The sequence below is a fragment of the Gorilla gorilla genome, chromosome 7 (genome assembly GCF_029281585.2).
Source record: "Gorilla gorilla gorilla isolate KB3781 chromosome 7, NHGRI_mGorGor1-v2.1_pri, whole genome shotgun sequence".
Taxonomy (NCBI): Eukaryota; Metazoa; Chordata; class Mammalia; order Primates; family Hominidae; genus Gorilla; species Gorilla gorilla.
Genome location: NC_073231.2, coordinates 147,326,886 through 147,348,095, shown reverse-complemented (window position 1 = coordinate 147,348,095; position 21,210 = coordinate 147,326,886). Strand labels below are relative to the sequence as shown.

General features: G+C 53.0%; 1 protein-coding gene across 1 annotated transcript in view; it reads left to right on the top strand.

Annotated features, from left to right (window-relative positions):
* Positions 1-21,210, top strand: part of LOC101134497 (maestro heat-like repeat family member 5) — a 72,153-nt gene that overhangs the window by 12,623 nt on the left and 38,320 nt on the right. Inside the window, 12 exon segments of the mRNA XM_019032685.4 lie at positions 3,133-3,292; positions 4,805-4,857; positions 13,068-13,175; positions 13,490-13,531; positions 13,534-13,608; positions 14,190-14,309; positions 14,751-14,897; positions 15,619-15,741; positions 16,035-16,114; positions 17,370-17,592; positions 19,299-19,394; positions 20,618-20,722. Coding sequence (XP_018888230.4) covers positions 3,133-3,292; positions 4,805-4,857; positions 13,068-13,175; positions 13,490-13,531; positions 13,534-13,608; positions 14,190-14,309; positions 14,751-14,897; positions 15,619-15,741; positions 16,035-16,114; positions 17,370-17,592; positions 19,299-19,394; positions 20,618-20,722 — 1,332 coding nt within the window.

The following is a 21,210-nucleotide window of genomic DNA, read 5'->3' as shown; positions in this document are numbered from 1 at the left end:
CCAACAATCTCCACTCCAAGAGTGGAGACTTGGGAGCAGGTGGCTTAGATTGACTAGGCCAGGGCAGCCCCAGGGACACCTCAATACGCACACACACTAGGGTGCCCCACAAAGCAGGAGTAGACACCATTTACCCTCCGTGTGGTGCCGAGTCTTAATTCATGATTGTGCAGGAGGCAAAGGCCACTGAAAGGTCTTTAATACTCAAAGCTCCCCCCAAAGCAAGAGGCACAGCACACCCCATGGGGCCACACAGGCCTGTCCCACGCGGGGGTCAGGAAGCAGACAGAGGGACCATCTGAACATGGCTTCAGGGCCATGGTGGTGGGAAGTAATGAAGTAGAGACATCCCCTAGGAGCTACGGGGACACAGGCAGGTTGGGGGCATTGTAATGGGACTTCCATACTCCCCAAAAGATGTAAGCAGCTCCAGCTGCTCACCTGGCCCTATGATTCAACAAACTCAAGGAGAGGTTATTTGGAATAACAGACATCAAACAGCCAGCACAGGGCCTACAAGCATGGTCAACACATCCTCCACACAGGGGTTTGTGGCTCCATTTACGGATGCGGAGGCTGGAGCCCACAGCCTTAGGGACTGGCCTGCAATCACAGCCCAGCTGGTGGGTGGCAGGTGGGACATGCCCCTGTGCTCCCCCAGAGAAGTGAATGAGGCCACCCTGGGTGTGAGAGACAGCAAAATGGGAAGCAAGGGCCCTGTCCACCTATTTCTTTTTTCCACCTCATTTCTCTTTCTTTTGGAATCTTATGCATGTGTTTGTCACACTCACCACTGCGAAGTCTTTCAGGCGTCTCTGCAGTTTACAGATCGATGATCCTAGGGAGATGGGGTCGGGGAGCGGTTCCTCCGGGGAGGCAAGGGCTTCGGGACACTCAGGGGTGTGGTCTGGCCTCAGCCTCCCTGAGGGTGGACAAGACCCTCCTGGGGCTTCATGAGGAGGGGCCCCTGCATGGAGTCTGGCATGAATGAGGCCAGGACTGGTCTACATTTTCTGCTTCTGAACACACCGCAGCCCCGCTCCAGCCCCCAGAGTAAGTCGACACTTCTGTGGGTCCTACCCGCCCCCTGGGACACAGAGGGACACTTCTGTGGGTCCTACCCGCTGCCTGGGACACAGAGGGACACTTCTGTGGGTCCTACCCACCACCTGGGACACAGAGGGTCATCAGGCACTCTGTTAGCTAGGTCAGGACCAGCCGAGTTCAGACAATCTTCCAGCCCAGCATAGAGCTTGGAGTCAGCGAGGACCGGCCTGGGCCTGCACTCCTGTTGCCCTGCTCCAGTGGGGGACTGTGTTTCCTACACCCTAAGTATCCCCCTTCCCGATTTACTTTCTTAAACCGGAGACAGACTTCAGCTTCTTGGAGGTGCTTCTTGGGGTAGGGCTTAAGGGAAGTAAGGTTTTGAGCCCGTGCATTTCCAGAAATCTCTGGATTTGATTTCACACTGGACTGTGGGTTGGCAACCACTGTCCATTGTCCTCTGGCCCTCGTGGCTGTTGAGGATCCAGAGCCATTCTGAACCGTGATCCTTCACACGCGACCTGATGTCTGCTGGGGGGCTCGGGCTTGTGGAGTCTTTGCCCTGCCCATTCCGCAGGAGTGGAAGTCACTCTGGGTGCAGCATTAGCCACCGCGCTTTGTGGTCACGTATCCCTTCCATCTGGCTACCTGAGCCCTTGGTTCCACCGTAGAGTGACCAGGTGAGCCCACTGCTGCCACCTTCACCCAGCTACATCAGCATCTCTCCATCTTCCCTTCTACACTCTGAGGAGTCCCAGGGAGACGCTCACCCAGGGGCCCTGCATAGAGGTCAGGGTCCCATCCCATGGCAGTCATGCCAGGACTGGCCTGGGAAGTGAGTATTCCTGGAGTTTACAGGCCTGGTAACCCCTGGGTAGAGACACTCATCTGCCCCCTCCAGAGACTGAGCCCCCAGAGTCTTGCTGGGGTGGGAGAGGGCCAGCTCCCTTCACGTGTGCAGAGTGTGGGAGGTACATCTACGGACTCAACTACTTCTAAAACCACGTCACCTTTAGTTTCAGCCCCCTCCACTGCCCCACCAGTTCTAGAGGTTGGGAGACAAGAGACCCCCCCAACTTCAAATAGTGGGGGACAGTGCCGTGTGGGTGAGCTGGCCGCTCAGCCTCTGCTCCACTAGCCTACACGTGGTCTTCAGGCCCCTTGCCTACCTGCTTCCCGCTTCCACAGTGCGGTTGCTATTGTCCTTTTTAAAAAATCTCCTAAATGTAGTGTCAGCTGAGGTAGGTTTTTTGAAAGAGCAAAATCAGATTCAATCACCATCTTCACAAGAAGCCCCCATAACCATACTTTCCATAAGTTATAAATGATATATCTATTTCATGTGATGATTCAAGCTGCATGGCACGGCTCAGACACCCCCACTTTCAGACGCCCCCAAGTGCAGGCAGGCCTCCTGTTCACCTGCCTCAGAGCCACAGAAGCTGCCTTATGGCTCCCATGAAGACTGAGAAAAGAGTAGAAATCAAAATTGCAGCAAGATCTAAAGGGATACCCACACGCTTGTTGAGAAAGGTCCCAGGTGTGACCACACAGAGCCAGGCTCCGGGACCCATGTGGTTCCTTCCTGCTGGAGATGCCCCTCCACTGGACAGTGGGGGCTTGGCCAGGGTCAGGGAGGCCAGGGACCCAGTCAGCAGGGCTCTGCCCTTGAGCAGCTGGCTCTCCTGGACAGGAACATAGCCTCTGCTTCTGAATTCATGGTGAAAGATGTGACATTGTCCTGAGCCGCCAGGTGCTCAGGAGGAGATGTGATGTGGGCTGGAGGTTTCAGGATCAGTGCCCTGAACCCAGGCCTTGGAGCAGGCTCTAAGTGGGAGTGGAGGTGCAGGCAGGCACACAGCGTAAGCAAGGGCTCAGAGGTAGGGAGGAAGAGGAGGAGGTGTTCCGGCAATGAACGCAGACCAGGAAGGCCTCAGGCTCCCTCAGCCTCAGTTTTCTACTAAAAGAAACATGGGCCGTGGCCGCTGTCCTGCCCCTCAAACCAGCCCTGGCATGTGAAGACGCGAGGTCTCGTAACAAGCCGCTCTTACTCTACCTCCCGCCCTGCCTGCTCCCACCCCACCCCAGGAGCTGGAAGACATATACCAGGACGCGGCCAGCAACGTGCTGGTGGCCATCTGCAGGCACTCGTGGCGGGCGGTGGCGCAGCATCTGGAGACGGAGCTCCTGATGGGCGTCTTCCCACACAGAAGCCTCCTCTACGTGATGGGCGTCCTGTCCTCCAGCGGTATGTCGGGCGCCAGTTTGCGGACAGGGTGGGGTGGGTCATGGAGAGTGATCCAAGAGGTGGCTCTGAGGGTCCACATGGGCAGGGTACAGGGTTGCATGTCACTTGTGCACCATGAGGTAGCTTCATGCCCGGCAGCAACAGGCTGCTGCCCCGAGGACCCCCATTGCCCACCACCCCTAAGAGGGCCCAGGCCATGCTCAGGATCTCCCTGGAAAGAGCGACACCAGGCCCAGCCGTGTCAGCCCCTCTGATGGCTCACCCACTCCTACTGTCAGTATTGCAACAGCTGGACCTGGACGGAGCCAGGATGACAGAGGAGGTCCCAGGAGGTGGCCCAGGACAGGTGTGAGGCTGGCACATGGCCGGGCAACTCCACTGCCAGCTGCTGCATCTGTCTCCTCCCTTGGTCACACAAGGCAGGTGGGCATTCCTCCCCTGGAAGGTGAAGAGATGGAGCTCAGAGAGGCAGCATGGCCGACCAGGGCCACTCCCAGCCTGTCACAGCCCGCAGTGTCTGGGCCCTGCGTCCACATAGCCGCTGCCTCCAAGCTGCGAGAAGTGCCGGCCTGGACAGTGGGGCCTCTGAGGACCCCAGAAGAAGGACATTCAGAGAGTTGCTGACACAAAATAGTGAACACTTACTGAGCACCTACCTAGTGCCAGGCCCCCAGCCACACAGAGGCGAGGGGCAGCCTTCATTCATTCACTCATTCATTCACAGCATATGCTGTTGCGCTTCCCACTGGGAGATGCAGGGCTGCCTTGAGGGCAGCTGGGGGAGCCCAGAGAGGAAAGGGACCAGCTGTCCTGGGGCCATCAAGGAGGGCTTCCTGGAGGAGGCGGCCAGTATAGGCCACATCTAGAGGGATGCGTAGGAGGGTGAGGAGGGACACTCCTTCTGCCAAGGGCCTTGAGGAAGAGTTGGTCAGCAGCCACAGTGAGGGGTGGGGTTGGGGTGTGGCAGGCCCTGTGACCTGCAGGGAGGCCCAGGCCCAGCGCCCAGGTCAGACGCTAAGACCTGAGGCGAAGCAGGACCTGCTCGGCTTGGCCTTGCACCTCCCACCCCAGGATTAGCAGGCTGCATGGAGGTCCCTCTGCACCTGGGGGTACTGCTGAGGCTGCCAGATCCCTCCCCAAAGCAGCCTTTCCCTCTGGGGTAGGTTCCAAAGTTCCGGAAAAGCTCTCCACTCTCACAATGCCTCCCTCCCAAAGGCTTATTTTCCCACTCTTGAGAGGCCATGCTTGGCAGCGCCCCTCCATTCACCATGAGTGAGCCTGAGGCCCAGAGAGGGAGCCCAGCCCGCCTGAGACCACACAGTAAGAGCAGCTGGGCCGCAAGCCCACCCCAGCTCTCTGAACCCAGAGCCAAGCCCAGCTCACGTCCCTCCAGCTCCCGCGCCCCACAGAGCTAGGGCAGGCAGAGGCCAGCAGCATCAGCCCAGGCCAGCGCTAAAGGCTGGAAGAGACGGGTGTTAGACAGGGCCCTGTGACCCATCCCTCCTCCCACAGAGGAGCTCTTCAGCCAGGAAGACAAGGCCTGCTGGGAAGAGCAACTGATCCAGGTAGGGAAGGAGCCCAGCTCCCAGCCACCAGGCCTTCTGTGGGGGCAACAGGGGAGAGGCAGCAGGATGGGTGCCTGGGAGGAGGGGTAGGGGGAAGGAGGGAGGAGGAAGGGAAGGCAGAGAGAGAGAGAAGGGGAGGGGAGGGAGAAGAGAGGGTAGTGGGGAGACAGGGAGGATGGGAGGAAGGAGGGAATGTCGGGGAGGAAGGAGGGAGGAATGAGAGGGAGGGGGGAAAGGAGGAGGAGGAGGCAAGAAGAGGGGATTGAGGGGGAGGGAGGAAGACGGGGGAACAAGAGGGAGCAGGGAGGGAAGGAGGGAGGGAAGGAGGGAGGCCCCTACTCTGCAGATGAGCACACAAGTCTGGAAAAGGGAGGGGACTGCAGTCACAGGGCCAGTCACTTCGGCACTGGGATTAGGGAGGGGACTGCAGTCACAGGGCCAGTCACTGCAGCACTGGGATTGGGAAGGGGACCACAGTCACAGGGCCCGTCACTGCAGCACTGGGATTGGGAAGGGGACTGCAGCACTGGGATTGGGAAGGGGACCGCAGTCACAGGGCCGGTCACTTCGGCACTGGGATTGGGGAGGGGACCACAGTCACAGGGCCCGTCACTGTAGCACTGGGATTGGGAAGGGGACTGTAGCACTGGGATTGGGAAGGGGACCGCAGTCACAGGGCCGATCACTGCAGCACTGGGATTGGGAAGGGGACTGCAGCACTGGGATTCGGGAGGGGACCACAGTCACAGGGCCTGTCACTGAGGCGGTGGGATTCAAACCTTGGTCTCCACATGCCTGGCACAGAGCACATACGCAACGCACTCAGCCAGAGCTGTCACCCCGGAACGCAGGAAGCAGGTTGGGGTGAACAGAGGAAGCCCCAGCCAAGAAACAGAGTCCGTGCAGGCCCATCCCTGAACACACACCCGAGTGAGTGAGGGGCTGACATAGCTGAGGGAAGGGACACGAGACCCCCGCCCCCTGGATCCAAGCCCATATTCAACCAATCACCACTCTGTGACCTGGGGGACCCACTTCACCTCTTGGTCCCTTAGTTTCCTCATCTGTCAAATGGGAATCCAAGCACTTCACTCAAATGGTGGGTATGACGAGTATACAAGGTAATCCGTGGAAAGCATCAGGCACCGTGCCAGTGACGCAGGAAACCCTCGCTAATATCATTATTGTCCTATGGGAAGAGCTGTAGTGGTAGTGACAGGAACAGCAGCGGTGGCGGCAGGAGAATACTTGGAATGGAATGGTATCCAGTAGAAATAGCACCAGCAGCAACACAAGCAATTAATAGAACAAGAAAGACAAAAAGTTACGGAGGATAGAGAAAACTTGAACAATACATTAACCAAATTCGTCGAATAAAGTGCAAACAAAATATTCGCCGGGGGTGTGGGGGGAAATGGAGATGGTTAATGGGTACAAAAAATAGGAAGGATGAATAAGATCAAGGTGACTATAGTCCATTAGTTAATTGTAGATTTTAAAATAACTGAAAGAGGCTGGGTGTGGTGGCTCACCCCTGTAATCCCAGCACTTTAGGAGGCCAAGACGAGCCCATCACTTGAGGTCAGGAGTTCGAGACCAGCCTGGCCAATATGGCAAAATCCCATCTCTACTAAAAATACAAAATTAGCCCAGCGTCATGGCACATGCCTGTAATCCCAGCTACTCGGGGGGCTGATATGGGAGAATGACTTGAAACCAGGAAGCAGAGGTTGCAGTGAGCCAAGACCACGCCACTGCACTCCAGCCTGAGCAATAGAGCAAGACTCCATCTCAAAATAAAATAAAATAACTAAAAGAGGGCCGGGCACAGTGGCTCATGCCTGTAATGCCAGCACTTTGGGAGACTGAGGCTGGCGGATCTCCTGAGGTCAAGAGTTCAAGGCCAGCCTGCCCAACATGACGAAACCCCATCTCTACTAAAAAGTACAAAAATTAGCTGGGCATGGTGGCATGCACCTGTAGTCCCAGCTACTCGAGAAGCTGAGGCAGAGAACTGCTTGAACCCTGGAGATGGAGGTTGCAATGAGCCGAGATCGTGCCATTGCACTCCAGCCTGGGCAAAAGAGTGAGACGCCGTCTTAAAAAATAATAATAAAATAAAGTAAAAGAGTATAATTGGATTGTTTGTAACACAAAGCATAAACGCTTGAAGTGATGGATACCTTATTTACCCTAATGTGATTACTGCACATTGTACACCTGTAGCAAAATATCCCATATACCCCACAAATTTATATACGTACTATATACCCACAAAAATTAAAAATGTTAAATTTTTTTAAAAATTCACCAAGATAGACCATATGCTGGGCCATATATCAAGTTTCAACAAATTTAAAACAGCTGATATCAAACAGAGTACACTCTCTGATCAAAATACAAATTAGAGTCCAAAATAAAATATATCTGGAGAAACTCCAAATCCTTGGAAATTAAACAACACATTTCTAAATAACCCATCAGTCAAAGAAGAAATCACAAGGAAAATTAGAAAATATTTTGAACTGAATGATAATGAAACGCAACATATGAAAATCAGTGGGATGCGATAAAAAGCAATATTTAGAAGGAAATTTATATTTTAATGCCTATATTAGGAAAGAAGAAAGGTAAAAAATCAATTATCTAAGCCTCTATTTTAAGAAACTAGCCAAAAAATGAGCAGATAATAAACTTACAGTAAGTAGAAGGAAGGAATAACAAAAACTAGAGCAGAAATCAAAGAAACAAAAAGAGATAAACAGAGAATGACTAGAACCAAAAGATCAATACATTGAGCCAGATGCCATGGCTTATGCCTGTAATGCCAGCTACTCTGGAGGCTGAGGCAGATAGACTGCTTGAGGCCAGGAGTTCAAGACCGACCTGAGCAACGTAGTAAGAACCTGTCTCTAAAAAAACTTATATTAGGGTTGAATATGAGATTTAAGAAAAAAAAAAAAAAACACTTCTAAAACTTAGCCAGGCAAGCTTATACCTGTAGTCCAGCTACTCACGAGGCTAAAGGCAGAAGGCTCACTTGAGCCCAGGAGTTCAAGGCTGCAGTGAGCTGGGATCAAACCACTGCACTCCAGCCTGGGCAATAGAGCAAGACCAATCTCTATTTAAAAAATGATAAATAAATAAGTAAATTGATAAACCCCCTCACTAGACTGATCAAAAAGAGAGAAAACACAAAATACCAATTTCAGAAAGGAATAAGGAACACTACACATCCCTCAGACATTAAAAAGTATAATGAAATATTCAATAAATTAGATAATTTAGATTGAATAGACAAATTCTCTAAAAAACACGTTACCAAACTGACATAGCAAGAAACAAAAAATGAATAGTCCTATATCTATTAAATAAATTGAAATCATAATTTAAAACATTCTCACTAAGAAAACTTCAAGCCCAGACACTTCACTGTGAATTCTATCAAAAAGTTAAAAAAGAAATAGTACTAATTCTATACAAATGTTTTCAAGAAAATAGAGGAGGAATGAATAACTTCCTAAATCATTTTATGAGGGCTACACAACCCAAAGACATTACAAAAAGAGAAAGAAAACTAAAAACCAATATATTTTATGAAAATAGACTCAAAAATAGTTGTTGTTGTTTTTTTTTTGAGACAGAGTATTGCTCTGTTGCTGGAGGCACATGCCAGGCTGCAGTGGCACAATCTCGGCTCACTGCAACCTCTGCCTCCCGCGTTCAAGTGATTCTCCTGCCTCAGCCTCCCAAGTAGCTGGGACTACAGGCACATGCCACCACCCCCAGCTAATTTTTGTATTTTTTTCTTTTAAAGTGGAGACGGGGTTTCACCATGTTGGCCAGGATGGTCTCAATCTCTTGACCTCATGATCTGCCCGCCTCAGCCTCCCAAAGTGCTGGGACTACAGGCATGAGCCACCACCTGCCTGAAAATAGACTCAAAAATCTTAACAATATATTAACAAATTGAATAAAAAGATAATACACCATGATCAAGGAGGGCTTATCCCAGGGACACAAGGTCAATTTAACATTTGAAAAGCAATAAGTGCAATTCAACACATTAACAGAATAAAGTAAAAAAAGTTTGGTCATATTTATAAAAAATCATGTGGAAAAAGCATCTGACAGAATTCAATACCTGTCCATGATAAAAGCTCTCAACAAACTAGGAGTAGAAGGAAACTGCCTCAATGTGACAACGGACATCTAAAGCTACAGTTAACACAATTAATGATCCAAGACCAAACACTTTCCCACTAAGATCAGGAATAAAGCAGAGGTGTCCTTTCTCTCCACTTCCACTCAACATTACACTGAAGTTGCTAGCCAATGCAATAAGGTAAGAAAAAGGAGAAGGGAAAAAAGACATAGAGATTGCAATTGAAAAAGTAAAACTATCTCTTTTGTAGACAATGTGACTATACACATAGAAAATCTTACAGAATCATATTTAAAATACTAGAACTAATAATTACTAATACTTGGATGTAGCAAGATCTCAGGATACAAGATCGATATATAAAAATCAATTGAACTTCTATATACTGGTAACAAATAATTAGAAAATAAAATTTTTCTTAAAAAATGACATTTTCAGCAGCATTAAAGATATAAAAGACTCAAAGATAAATGCAACAAAATATATGCAATATTGTTACAAAGCATTGCAAAGAGAAATTAAAACAACCCTTAAAAAATGGAAACATACAATGTTTGTGGACAAAATGATTTAATAATGGTAAGATGTCAATTCTCCCAAAATTTATTTGTAGATTGAATGCAATGCCAATCAATCTCAGAAAACTATATTGTAGGATTAAATATAAGCTATAGAATAAATTTTTATAAAGAAATTTTAAAGAACCTAGAATAGCCAAAACAATTATGAAACAGAAAAAAGTTGCAAGAAATTGGCTACTTGATTTCAAGACTTACTATAGGGCTACAGCAAACAAGACATGAAGCATTGGCATAGGTTAAACAGATAAATCAATTGAACAGAATAGAAAATCCAATATCAAACCATACGTAAACAGTTGATTGATTTTTTTAAAGAAAAATATATCAAAGCAGTTCAATGGGGAAAGTCTTATAAACTATTTCATATATGTAAGAAAAAAAGTGAACTTTAGTGCCTAGTTCAAACCATTCGCAAATATTAATTACAGATGGAGCCAAAGGCTAAAATGTAAACGGTAAAACTCAAAAGTGTCTAGAAGAAAACATGGGAGAAAATCTTGCCAGCCTTAGGGTAACTAGATATTTATTAGGGCTCAGAAAGTAATCATCATAAAGATTTAAAAAATGATGTTATATTTCATTAAAATTAAAACGTTTCATCAACTGATAATGCTAAGAAAATGAAAAGGCAAGCCACAGACATGGAGAAAATACTCACAAACTGGAAAAGAGGCTATATCCAGAATAAATAAAGAACTTGTATAACTCAGTAAGCAAAAGACAAAGAGGTCAATTTTTTAAATGAGCAAAAAATCCACAACGCACCTCAGGAAGGAAGACATCTCAATGACCAATAAGCAAGTGAAAAAACGATGAGCGTCGTTAGTCCTCAGGGAAGGCTCAGTTAAAACCACAAGGAGCCGCCTCCATGTCTCTGCCAAGGGCACACAGGTGAAACAAGGACCACAACAGACATTGGCAAGGACGTGGAGCCAGCAGAACGTTGAGGGCGGGACGGGAAAATGGCGCAACCTCTTTGGAAAACTGACATTTTCTTCTGAAGTTAACATATGACTCAGCAATCCCACTTTTCGGTATTTTACTCAAGAGATGTGAAAACATCCATACACAAAATTACTTCTACAAAAATGGTCATAGCAGCCTTATTCATTCTAGCCTCAAACTGGAAACAACCCAGACGGGCAGTATGCTGCACATCCCCGTGAAAAGATCTAAAGTCAATCATCTAAGTGTCCATCTCAGGAAACTAGAGAAGGATCAAGTTAAACCTGAACAAAGGAAATGAAATAATAAAAGTTAAAATAGAAAAAGAGGAGTGAACTTGCGGCACATGCAACGACATGGATGAATCTCAAAAACATGCTGAGTGAAAAAGTTCCAGACACAGAAGATCACAGACTGCCTGCTTCCAATTACATGCAATTCTAGAAAAGGCCAAACTCATCGGCAGGGAAATCAGAACAGTTTTGTAGTGACGGAGCTTAACCAGGAAGGGGCATGAGAGAGCTTTTTGGGGTGGTGGCAAATGTTCTATATCCTGAGAGGATGTAAATTAAGTGGGCTGGATTCATGAGCTCTACGGTAAAGATCTGTGCACTTCATTGTGAGTTAAAATATCTCAATTTTTTAAATACTTAAAACTTTAAAAATTAAAAATTTGGGGAAGAGATGTGCTTCAAAATTCAGAATATTTTCGATTTTTTAAAAGGTAATATGATATACACACTGTATATTCCAAGAACATCCTTAAGAGGGTCTGGGCAGATGTAGAATGAAATAGATTGGCATCCCTGCTACAGAAGCAAATAGTCACACCAGGTCCCACAAATCGCATCACGTCAGTGCGGTTCAGTGTCTGCTATCCAATCAGAAGCAAATAGTCACACCAGGTCCCACAAATCGCATCACGTCGGCATGGCTCAGTGTCTGCTATCCAATGAGGTTGCTACAAAGCTATGGGGGAAAAATGTTTAATTTTCTGAGCTTGGGAATTTGAATTTTAGACAAGGAACTGTGGCATTGTTATATGCAGCAGTGAACAAAGACAGTAAAGGTCTGGGGGAGGGGACCTTCTGGGGGACCTCAGGGCTTCCTGGGGGGCTGGGGTTTCATGGACATTCTGCCATCACCTGTTTTGTGGGTGAGACAGCCCCCCCAGGTCCCGCTGCACCCCAGTGTTTTACAAATGGCCAGGAAGAGGTCTATCCTGGGCAGACAAGCTCGTCCAGATTCTACCATAAGTGGTGGGCGGATTTCCATTCCAGGGACCAAGGGATTAATTCCAAGGAGGATGCAAATGGTCCCACCTGTGTCTTCTGCCCCACAAGATGTCCCCTCGTGCTCACAGCATCACACATTTAGTATTCCTTTAGGATAAACTTCTAGAAATGGGGTTGCTTAGGGAAATTGTGTATATTTTCAACTTTGATATTGACATTGCCTTTTAATTGAGATTGAAAAAACCTTCCAAAAATGCAGATCCAATCACCCTCCCACCAAAGGACACTTCCTTGCTGATAGTCAGCGTTTGACTGTTTGCCAATCTTAGTCAAAACATTACATTAGTTTTCATTCCTTAAGTATTAGCAAGGTTGAGTTTACAGTGTCTTCATCATGTATGTATCCCTTCATCATTTTACAATGTCTTGTTTGTCATCTTCTTATCGATTTATAAAGTGTGGGTTGTTGATCTCTGATGTTAACCCTTGGCAATAGGCAGCAACAAAGATAAAACAAAACTTTGTTTCATCTTTCCACTTAATTTATAGTAATTTTGCTGAACCAGCTTTTTTAAATGTTTATCTTCACATTTATCAATCTTTGCTTTTAAGGTTTTTGGGTTTGGGATCATAATTTTGGAGGTTATCACCCACCCCCAAAGAATCTTGGGATCAAAAACTTTGGAAATATTGAATCACAGAATCTGGGAACACTTGAAATTGAGAAATATTGCAGTCATCGTTATAAAATCACGTGATGTTAGGAACAGAACTTTCAGGACCTTATATTTTGAAGGGACAGTTCATTCATTCATTTGATTTCTCATTCATTGATTTATAAAATTAATGGCCTATCTGCTGTGTGCCAGGTACCATGCAGGGTGCTGGAGATCCAGCTGTGAATAACCAGACGAGGCCCTGCCCTCCTGGCACCCACCGCAGAGGGGCCACCTTCAGCTGACACTCACTAATCATCTGCTATGTCGGAGACTCCTGGGTGGTGCCCAGGACACAGTCAGGACTCCAGTCTCCAGCCTTCTGGTTTTCCAGCCTCACCTTGAACCCCTCTGCAGAAAGAATCTTCAGGAATGAGTTCCCTGTCCCTGAGAACCATAGAACAAAGAAGAGAGCTGGGCGCTGGGGACTCAAAAGAAGGGAGGGACAAGGGGGTGATGGAATCAGGGTTCAGGGTGGCCAGGGTGGGCCGGGGCAGCTAGAATCCCAGGCCCTGCTCTCAGGTAGAGGGACAGACAGCTCCAGCCCCCCATGCCCCTCTGCTGACAGATGGCCATCAAGTCAGTCCCGTTCCTGAGCACGGATGTGTGGTCCAAGGAGCTGCTGTGGACACTCACCACGCCCAGCTGGACCCAACAGGAGCAGTCCCCTGAGAAGGTGAGCCCCACCCTGCCTCCAGGAGCAGCCCCTGCCTGCCCCCTACACAGCCCCAGGGGCTCTGTCCATAGGACACCCAGGGTCCTAGAAAGAAGTTGGTGGACTTGAGGCAGGGGTGGGGCCTGGACAGCAGGACTTGAGCTGCACTCGCTGCAGCCGCAGGCAGAGGCTTGGACAGTCCACAGCCGGGTGTTGCGGTGGCTGCAGGGGCCGAGGGAGGCCAAGCGAGTGTGGTCAGGGGCAGCTGCTCAGAGGAGGTGGCAGGCCACCTCGGGGGGGGTCAAGCACAGGATAAGATGCTGCCCTTCCCACAGGCCTTCCTGTTCACCTACTATGGGCTAATCCTTCAAGCTGAAAAAAAAACGGTGCCACGGTCAGGAGACACCTGCAAGCCCTCCTGGAAACATCCCACCAGTGGCCCAAGCAGAGGGAGGTGAGGACCCAGGCCCCACCCTGTCCCCACCACCACCTGACCCTGACCACAGGCTGAGCCTGATGGCTGGTCTCACACCATGCCCTAATCCTGACCACAGCCTGAGCCTTCTCCCTCTTCTCACCCCAACCCCTGACCGTGGTCACAAACTAAGTTCTGACCTTGGTCTACAGTTGAACCTTGACGCTGATCACAGGCTAACCCCTGACCCCAGTTACAGCCGTGATCTCAGCCGCAGCGTAGCCCTCCTCCTCCTTCTTAAACACAACTCCTCGTTCCCACTCCGGCATAGCCTGCTCATAGCCGGCAGTGAGGGATAATGGGCCTCCAGGGATTCACCTCTGCCCCCCACGCCCCTCACTCCCCCCACCAGGCCCCATAAGCCGTGTGTCCCCTGGCATGGGCTCGGTCACAGGTCCTGACAGAGTGGGGTGGGTGCTGGCTGCCCTGGGGCCCTGGATGAGCCCCAACCCCCTCTGGCGGTCCCATTCCCCCTGTTTTCCCTCCTGCCAGGGGAGGAGCCGGGTTCGGTCCTGGACTTTGGGGTCCCCTGATGAGTGACCCTGATCCCCGACCCACAGGGCTTGGCTCTGACCTTGGGGCTGGCAGCCACATGCCACCTGGATGACGTCTGGGCTGTCCTGGACAAGTTTGGCAGGAGCAGGCCCATCAGATGGAGTCTCCACAGCTCCTCCCCAAAGGTACTGGCTCAGGGGTCCTCAGAGACCAGCAGGGGGCTGGGACAGCAAGACCCCCACCCTCTGTGAAGGCCAGCCTCTGGGGACTCCCAGGACACTACCCCGTTCACCCACCCCGTTCAGGTGGGTGTGGGAGGGGCCCCCACAAGGAGGGGAAGGCAAGGGGCCTGGACCCCAGCCAGCTCCAGCAGAGACGAGCGCCCCACACACACCCCACCCTAACACCCCACCCAAACCGTGGCCCTAACAAGGCCCAAGCCATCCCCCAAAGAGCCAGTCCTAGTCCCCTTGTTTTCTGACTGAGGAGATGGAGGCCCACTGCCCCTCAGGACAGACACCTGCCCCCAGGGCCCTGCTAGAGCCGGGCAACCACCTCCACAGCTCCCCAGAGGAGGGTAAGGCGGGGTGCTGACACTCCTCACCTGCCTGCCACCCCTGGGCCAGAACTCGGAGGACCTGCGCTGGAAATGGGCCAGCAGCACCATCCTCCTGGCATACGGCCAGGTGGCAGCCAAAGCCCGGGCCCACATCCTCCCGTGGGTGGACAACATCGTGTCCAGGATGGTCTTCTACTTCCACTACAGCTCTTGGGTAGGCCCCTGGCTGCCCCTGCAACATCCCAACACCTGCCCCTCCCCACCAAGACCGAGTCCCGGACCCCAGCCCAGAGCTGCCCCACCAGCCTCTCAGAGCAGAGAATTCCAGGACCTCCCAGGGCCTTGGAGCCCACCCCCATGCCCCACCCCACCCTGGAATCATGAGGAACCAGGCCCAGCTTTCTGGTGGCCCCAGGTTTCGTCCGTCCGTCCCACCGAAAGTTCTCTGGGCTTCATGATGCCTCTACCCTCACTTCTCCTCTTAAAGCAAACCCTGGGTTTTCACTTTGGGGGTGGGGGACATGGGTACGGAGAGGCCAGGCTGACGTCCATTCATGCCTTGATGACAAGCCCCTGACTCCACACCTCACACCAAGGGCCTCCAGCCCAGGTCACTGTGAGGGGCCCTGCAGGGCTGCCCCCACCCCAAAGTAGCCACATCGCTGCCCCGGGTCGCCGCTGCTGTGGCCCTGGGGCATGGGGTTGCCACATCTCAAGAGACTTACAGGCATTCTCCCAGTGTTTAAACGTTGTAAATTACAGTTTTAAAACCATGCAGCCCCACCCCTTAAGAAGCCCCCCAGGTGCGGCCCCAGTGGGTGGTCTCTGCTGTCCCCTTCAGCCATGACCCTGCTGCCCCTTGGATCACAGCCTCACGCTCTTGCTCCCACTGCACACTCCCGTGCCCTGGGCCCTGACCCTGTCCCCCGTTGCAGGACGAGACCCTGAAGCAGAGCTTCCTCACAGCCACCCTGATGCTGATAGGTGCGGTGAGCCGGAGTGAGGGCGCCCACAGCTACAGGTTCTCCCAGACCTCCGAGCTCCTCCAGTGTCTGATGGTGTGTTCCAGGCCCTGGGTGAGGCGGGCAGCCTCCCTCAGTTTACTCCCTGTGGAAGGAGTGGGGTGGGTTTCTAGGGCATGTCCTAACCTGACTCCAGTGGCTTTGCTCTGGTGCTCTGCCCTCCTGGTGGGGCAGCTCACAGAGGCCTCTCTGGGCGGGTGAAGGGCCAGAGCGTAATCCTGCGGTTCTCGGGGATGCTGGGCACTGAGGTCTTCCCAGGGTGGGGAGACGTGGCGTCGGAAGGGGGACGGGCCAGGCCTGAGCGGCTTGGTGCCACCTGGGACTTGCAGGTTTTGATGGAGAAGGAGCCCCAGGACACTCTGTGCACGCGGAGTCGCCAGCAGACCATGCACATCGCGTCCAGCCTCTGGTAGGCCCCCCGCCTCACACAGGGCTTCCTCAGTGCCACGCAGCAGCCTCTCCACTTGGGTTTGGAGCTGGCAGGCAGCAAGGTGGAGAGGTCAGAAATGGAGCACCATTCTGTGTTCCAGGCACCATTCTGGGGTCTGAGGACCCAGCTGTGGGACAGCAGGGAACATCCCTGTTCTCTAAGAGCTGACCCTTGGGGGATGGGGACAGACCGTGAGCAAACCACACATCTCAGTGACAGCTGACACTGCTGCCTGAAGGCAGATGGAGCTGGGGGAGCGAGGTGGAGGGGAGGTAAGATCCTCATGAGTTAAGGGCTACAGGAGACTCTGCAAGGAGAATTGATTAACTGAATATTGGTGGACTGGGCACCCACCACTGGCCCCATGCTCTTCTAGGCTCCAGGATACAGCCTGAGGCTGGGTTAGTCGGCCCTAAAAGGGGACTTTTGGGCAAAGACCTGAAAGGGTGAGAGAGTAGCCCTGCAGTTTCCAGCTGAAGGGACAGCGGGTGCAAAGGCCCCGAGGCTGGTGCGCAGCAGGGTTGCTGGAGGACCCGCAGAGGGCCAGGGTGGCAGGACTGGAATGCATGAGGGCCCCGGGAGCCACAGGGAAGGTCGTCCGGGCTACTGCAGGGCACTGGCTCTTGCCTGAGCGAGGTGGGGCCTTGGGGGAGTCACACTTGAGAAGGAATGTCTGGATCCAGTGTGGGGAGTAGATGGAGCTTCCAAGAAAAAATGGGGGACCAGTAAGGACTCCCTAGAACAATCCAGGAGAAAAGTAACAAGTGTTCTGATTAAGAGTAAGAAGTCCTTAAATGTCGAATAAATTGTGATGGTAGAGCTGTCAGGAGCTGCTGGAGGGCTGGACGCAGCTTTCGAGGGAGGGAAAAGAATGGAGAAGGTGCTGAGGCTTCGCCCAAGCTACAAGGAGGATGGCACTGCAGTCCACTGTGATGGGGCGGGCTGCAGGTGCAGCTACCCTGGGGGAATGCATCAAGATGGAGATGCTCCTTAGACAGCATCAGGGTGGCATTTAAAGCCAGGGACTGAGAGGAGAGATGGACCAGGACATCACCTGGCCAGGATGCCCCAGCTCAAGGCCCTGCAGAGGCAGGTGGGCCAGGGAGGCAGATGTGTGCACAAGAGTCTCTGTGAACAGCTGAAGGCCTGAAGTCTGCAGGGATGAAGGCAGACGCCACTCAGGGACCTCCCCAGGCCCCAGCCCCATGCTAATGGCCCTCTGTCTTCCCAACAGCAAGCTGAGGCCTCCCATAGACTTGGAAAGGAAGTCTCAGCTCCTGTCCACCTGCTTCTGCAGCGTGTTTGCCCTGCCGCTGCTGGATGCCCTGGAGAAGCACACCTGCCTCTTTGTGGAGCCTCCCAACATCCAGGTGTGACCCGTGGCTCGGGAGCGGGCAGGCTGGACGCACCAGGGCTGGGGACCCAGGGCAGTTCTTCACTGCTCTGAGCACCTACAGGTTTGCTGTGTGCTATATGCCACAGTGTGTTTGCCCACCTGTAAAATGGGGGTGATACTAACAGGACCAATGGTACTTAACACTTGGCGACTGAACTGAGACACTGGGTGAGCAGTGGCGTGGAGGAGCACCCTGTAAACAGTGGCGCGTGTGGCCTCCCTCCCTCCCTGCCAGCCCTGAGAGCCAGCGGGAAGAGGCTGGCAAGCCGGTGCTGCCCAGCCCTGCAGGCCTTGGCCGCCATGCTATGTGGCAGGGTCAGGTCTGAGTTTTCGCTGAGCTCCCCAGCAGCCCAAGGGAAGCGGAGAGGAGGGGAGATGAGTTCCCCAACCTTGTAGGGGTCCCTGCAACACCTGGAGTGAGTCACCTTCCCTGCAGGGTGGGCTCAGTCTCACCACACAGCTACTCAGAGGTGGTGCCCTGCCCAGGCCGTGCCCAGCCCACCCTGCCACCCCAGGAGGCTGGGGGAAGGAACTCCAGGATTGCTCTCAGCACTTGGCCAGTGGCCACCCCTTCCTGGGTTCTGTTCAGTAAAAGCCACCCCTGCAGAGAGACGCCTGCCATTGCTCATGGCCACCACTGGGTACATGAGTGGCTCCTGGGCACAGTCACCGTGCCTGGCTTCTAGTGTGTCTGCGGTCCTCGGCCTGTGGCCAGAGCCAGTGTTAACTGAGCCCCTGCTAGGTGCCAGGCCCTAGATCAGTTATCTCACCTTCCCAGCAGCGGCCCCAGAGTAAAGAAATGCTCAGAGAAATGAGGCTGTCTGGTGGGAGAGGCAGGGTTTGGACCCCGACCCTACCCCCCAAGGGTGAGTCCAGGCTGGAACTAGACAGACAGACACTTAGGGTGGGGTGGTGAGAGAACGAGGGTGTCCTGGGACCAGGGCAACACAGCCCTCCAGAAGGGTGGCCCCTGGCCACACCCCAATCCCACCGCAGTTCAGAATGACCCCGTTACCTGATGACACGGTGACACTGAGGCTGGCTCACCCAGGGAGTGCCACCTGGTGTCTGGCGGTCCGGCGCTGGGAGCTGGGAGCACTGAGCTGGGGTTCCTGTTGACTCCAATCCCCTGCCTGCCTCCACTCTGGCAGGTAGGGCTGACTTCATGCCATTCTCAGGTGAGGAAAGTAAGCTCAGAGAGGCAAAGTAAGTCTCCCCAGGGCACCTACTGAGTGACCAGAGCCCCAGGGCTCTGCTCCTGGTGGGCCCTTGAAGGGAGGGTAGCTGGGGGCATTTCTCTGGTCCTCTCCTTCCCTGAAGTAAAGCAGTAAGCAAAGCAGTAAAGCAGTAAAGATTAGGAGCATGGCATGTAAGACCTAGAACTCAGCCCACTGCGTCATTGGCAGGGCCTGGGCAAAATGAAGATGCCAGCCCCTGCTTCAAACCTAAGAACCTCCAGAGCATTCACCCAGCACAGGGCCCTTTTCAGCCAGGGACCCTGGGACCACTCAGGGCACCCTCCTGTGAAGCTAGCCCTGCTAGGAATGAACTCGTCCGGGCCACTGAGATACCTGTGCCCTTGGGTGATCACCAGAGGCCTCCCCACCCAGTCCCCACATCTGCCAAATGGGGGCCATGGCGGCCCCCTCGCAGGCACAGTGGCAAGCCCCAGTGGTGAGCAGCCCGGCACATGCAGGAAGTAGGCGCTCCTCAAGCCCTGCGTCCACCTGGGCGTGGCACTGCCTGACCACCCTCGTCTCTACACAGAGCCTGTACAGCAGGACCATGGAGGCGCTGGACTTCATGCTGCAAAGCCTCATCATGCAGGACCCCACCGCCGACGAGCTGCATTTCCTGCTGTCGGTGAGGCTGCGGGGAGGCCAGTCGGCTGGGGCCGAGGGGTCCTCAGCCTATGGCCAGACTCCAAAGGAGGGCATCCCAGAGGAGACAGGGCGGGACCTGGGGGCTTCGAGTGGTCCAGGAACCAGGAGGGGTGAGGACCACCCGCACTTAGGGATCACAGTGGTTTGGGGCACTGGGGAGGGAGAGACAGCAGGTGGCCTGGTAGAAAGAGGGCTGATAGGCCTGGCACAGTGGCCCACGCCTGTAATCTCAACACTTTGGGAGGCCAAGGCGGGTGGACCACTTGAGGTCAGGAGTTTGAGACCAGCCTGGCTAACATGGTAAAACCCCATCTCTGCTAAAAATACAAAAAAAAAAAAAAAAAAATTAGTCAGGCATGATGGTGGGCACCTAAAATCCCAGCTACTCAGGAGGCTGAGGCAAGAGAATCGCTTGAACCCGGGGGATGGAGGTTGCAGTGAGCTGAGATCTCACCACTTCACTGCAGCCCAGGCAAAAGAGAGAAACTCTGCCTCAAAAAAAAGAAAGAAAGAAAGAAAGAAAGAAAGAAGGCTGATGAGGGTCCCGCCCTCCCCTCCTAGAGAACTTCCCCTGCAGTGTCCCCTGAAGGGTCTCCCAAACCCGCTGCCCCCACTCCCCCCCTGCCCTCCCTCACCTTGTCAGGAGACAGACCAGAGCAGGCAATGACAGTCCCGGGGCAGGCGGAAGCCCAGGGAGGGGAGGCTGGCTCTGGCTCAGAGGTCAAGCCCAACAGGACTTCTTGCAGCCCTGGCTGAGGACTAAGGCAGCCACAGGCAGAGAAGGGAAGGGAGGGGCCCAGCAGGCAGAGGGCACGCAGGGCAAAGGTGAGCAGTGCAGAGGAGCCCAGTGCGTCTTGGGGAAGGCACAGATGTGTTTCTGGGACACCACTGGGTCACAGAATCTCCAAATACCAGGTACCCTCATCCTACTTCAGAGCCACTAATTATATATCTAATCATATATCACCTTAATAAAGAGCTCAGATTTGGCTTAAAAACTATTTGACGTACCAGTCTCTAGATGCCTTTGTAAGTGCAGCAGGCAGAGCCTGGCGGAGGATGGATGGAGCCTTGCGGGTAGCGGGGGGGGCGTCAAAGCCGGTGGGCGGGGCCTGGGCCGAGTGGGCGGGGCCTGGGCCGAGTGGGCGGGGCCTGGGCCGAGGGCCCCGCAGAATCCTCTCCCTGACCCTGCCCGCCCCACAGCACCTGTACATCTGGCTGGCGTCGGAGAAGGCGCATGAGCGGCAGCGGGCTGTGCACAGCTGCATGATCCTCCTCAAATTCCTGAACCACAATGGCTACTTGGACGTGAGTACGCGGTTCGCCGGTCCCACGTCCCGCACCCGCTCTGCCGGCTGGGCCTCCTGCCCTGGATCGCAAGGGCCCAGCCAGAGCCGCCCTCCTCCCAGATCCTCCCAGGGTTCATAGGGTTCAAGGCCCCCTGGACACCTGCCTCCAGGACAGAGTGGATCCCTGAATACCCGACAGCACAGCCGGGCTCCATATTGACTGGCGGCCCAGGCAATCTCCTTGCAACTGAGGGAACAGGCAGGGAGGGGCAGGACCTGCCCGAGGCCTCACAGCTGGGATCTGAAGGCAGGTCACCCTGAACCCTGAACCCTGACCCTGGAGCTAAGCACCTGTCTATGCACCTGAGGCCTTGTACAGGTGTTTCTCCTCAACGAGCCCCAGCTTTTCACCTGTAGAGTGAATGGAAATGACCCCTCCCTAGAGCGATATGGTGGAGCTCAGATGGGGCGGAGGCCGTGAGAAGGCTGGTAAACTGTACGGCCCTG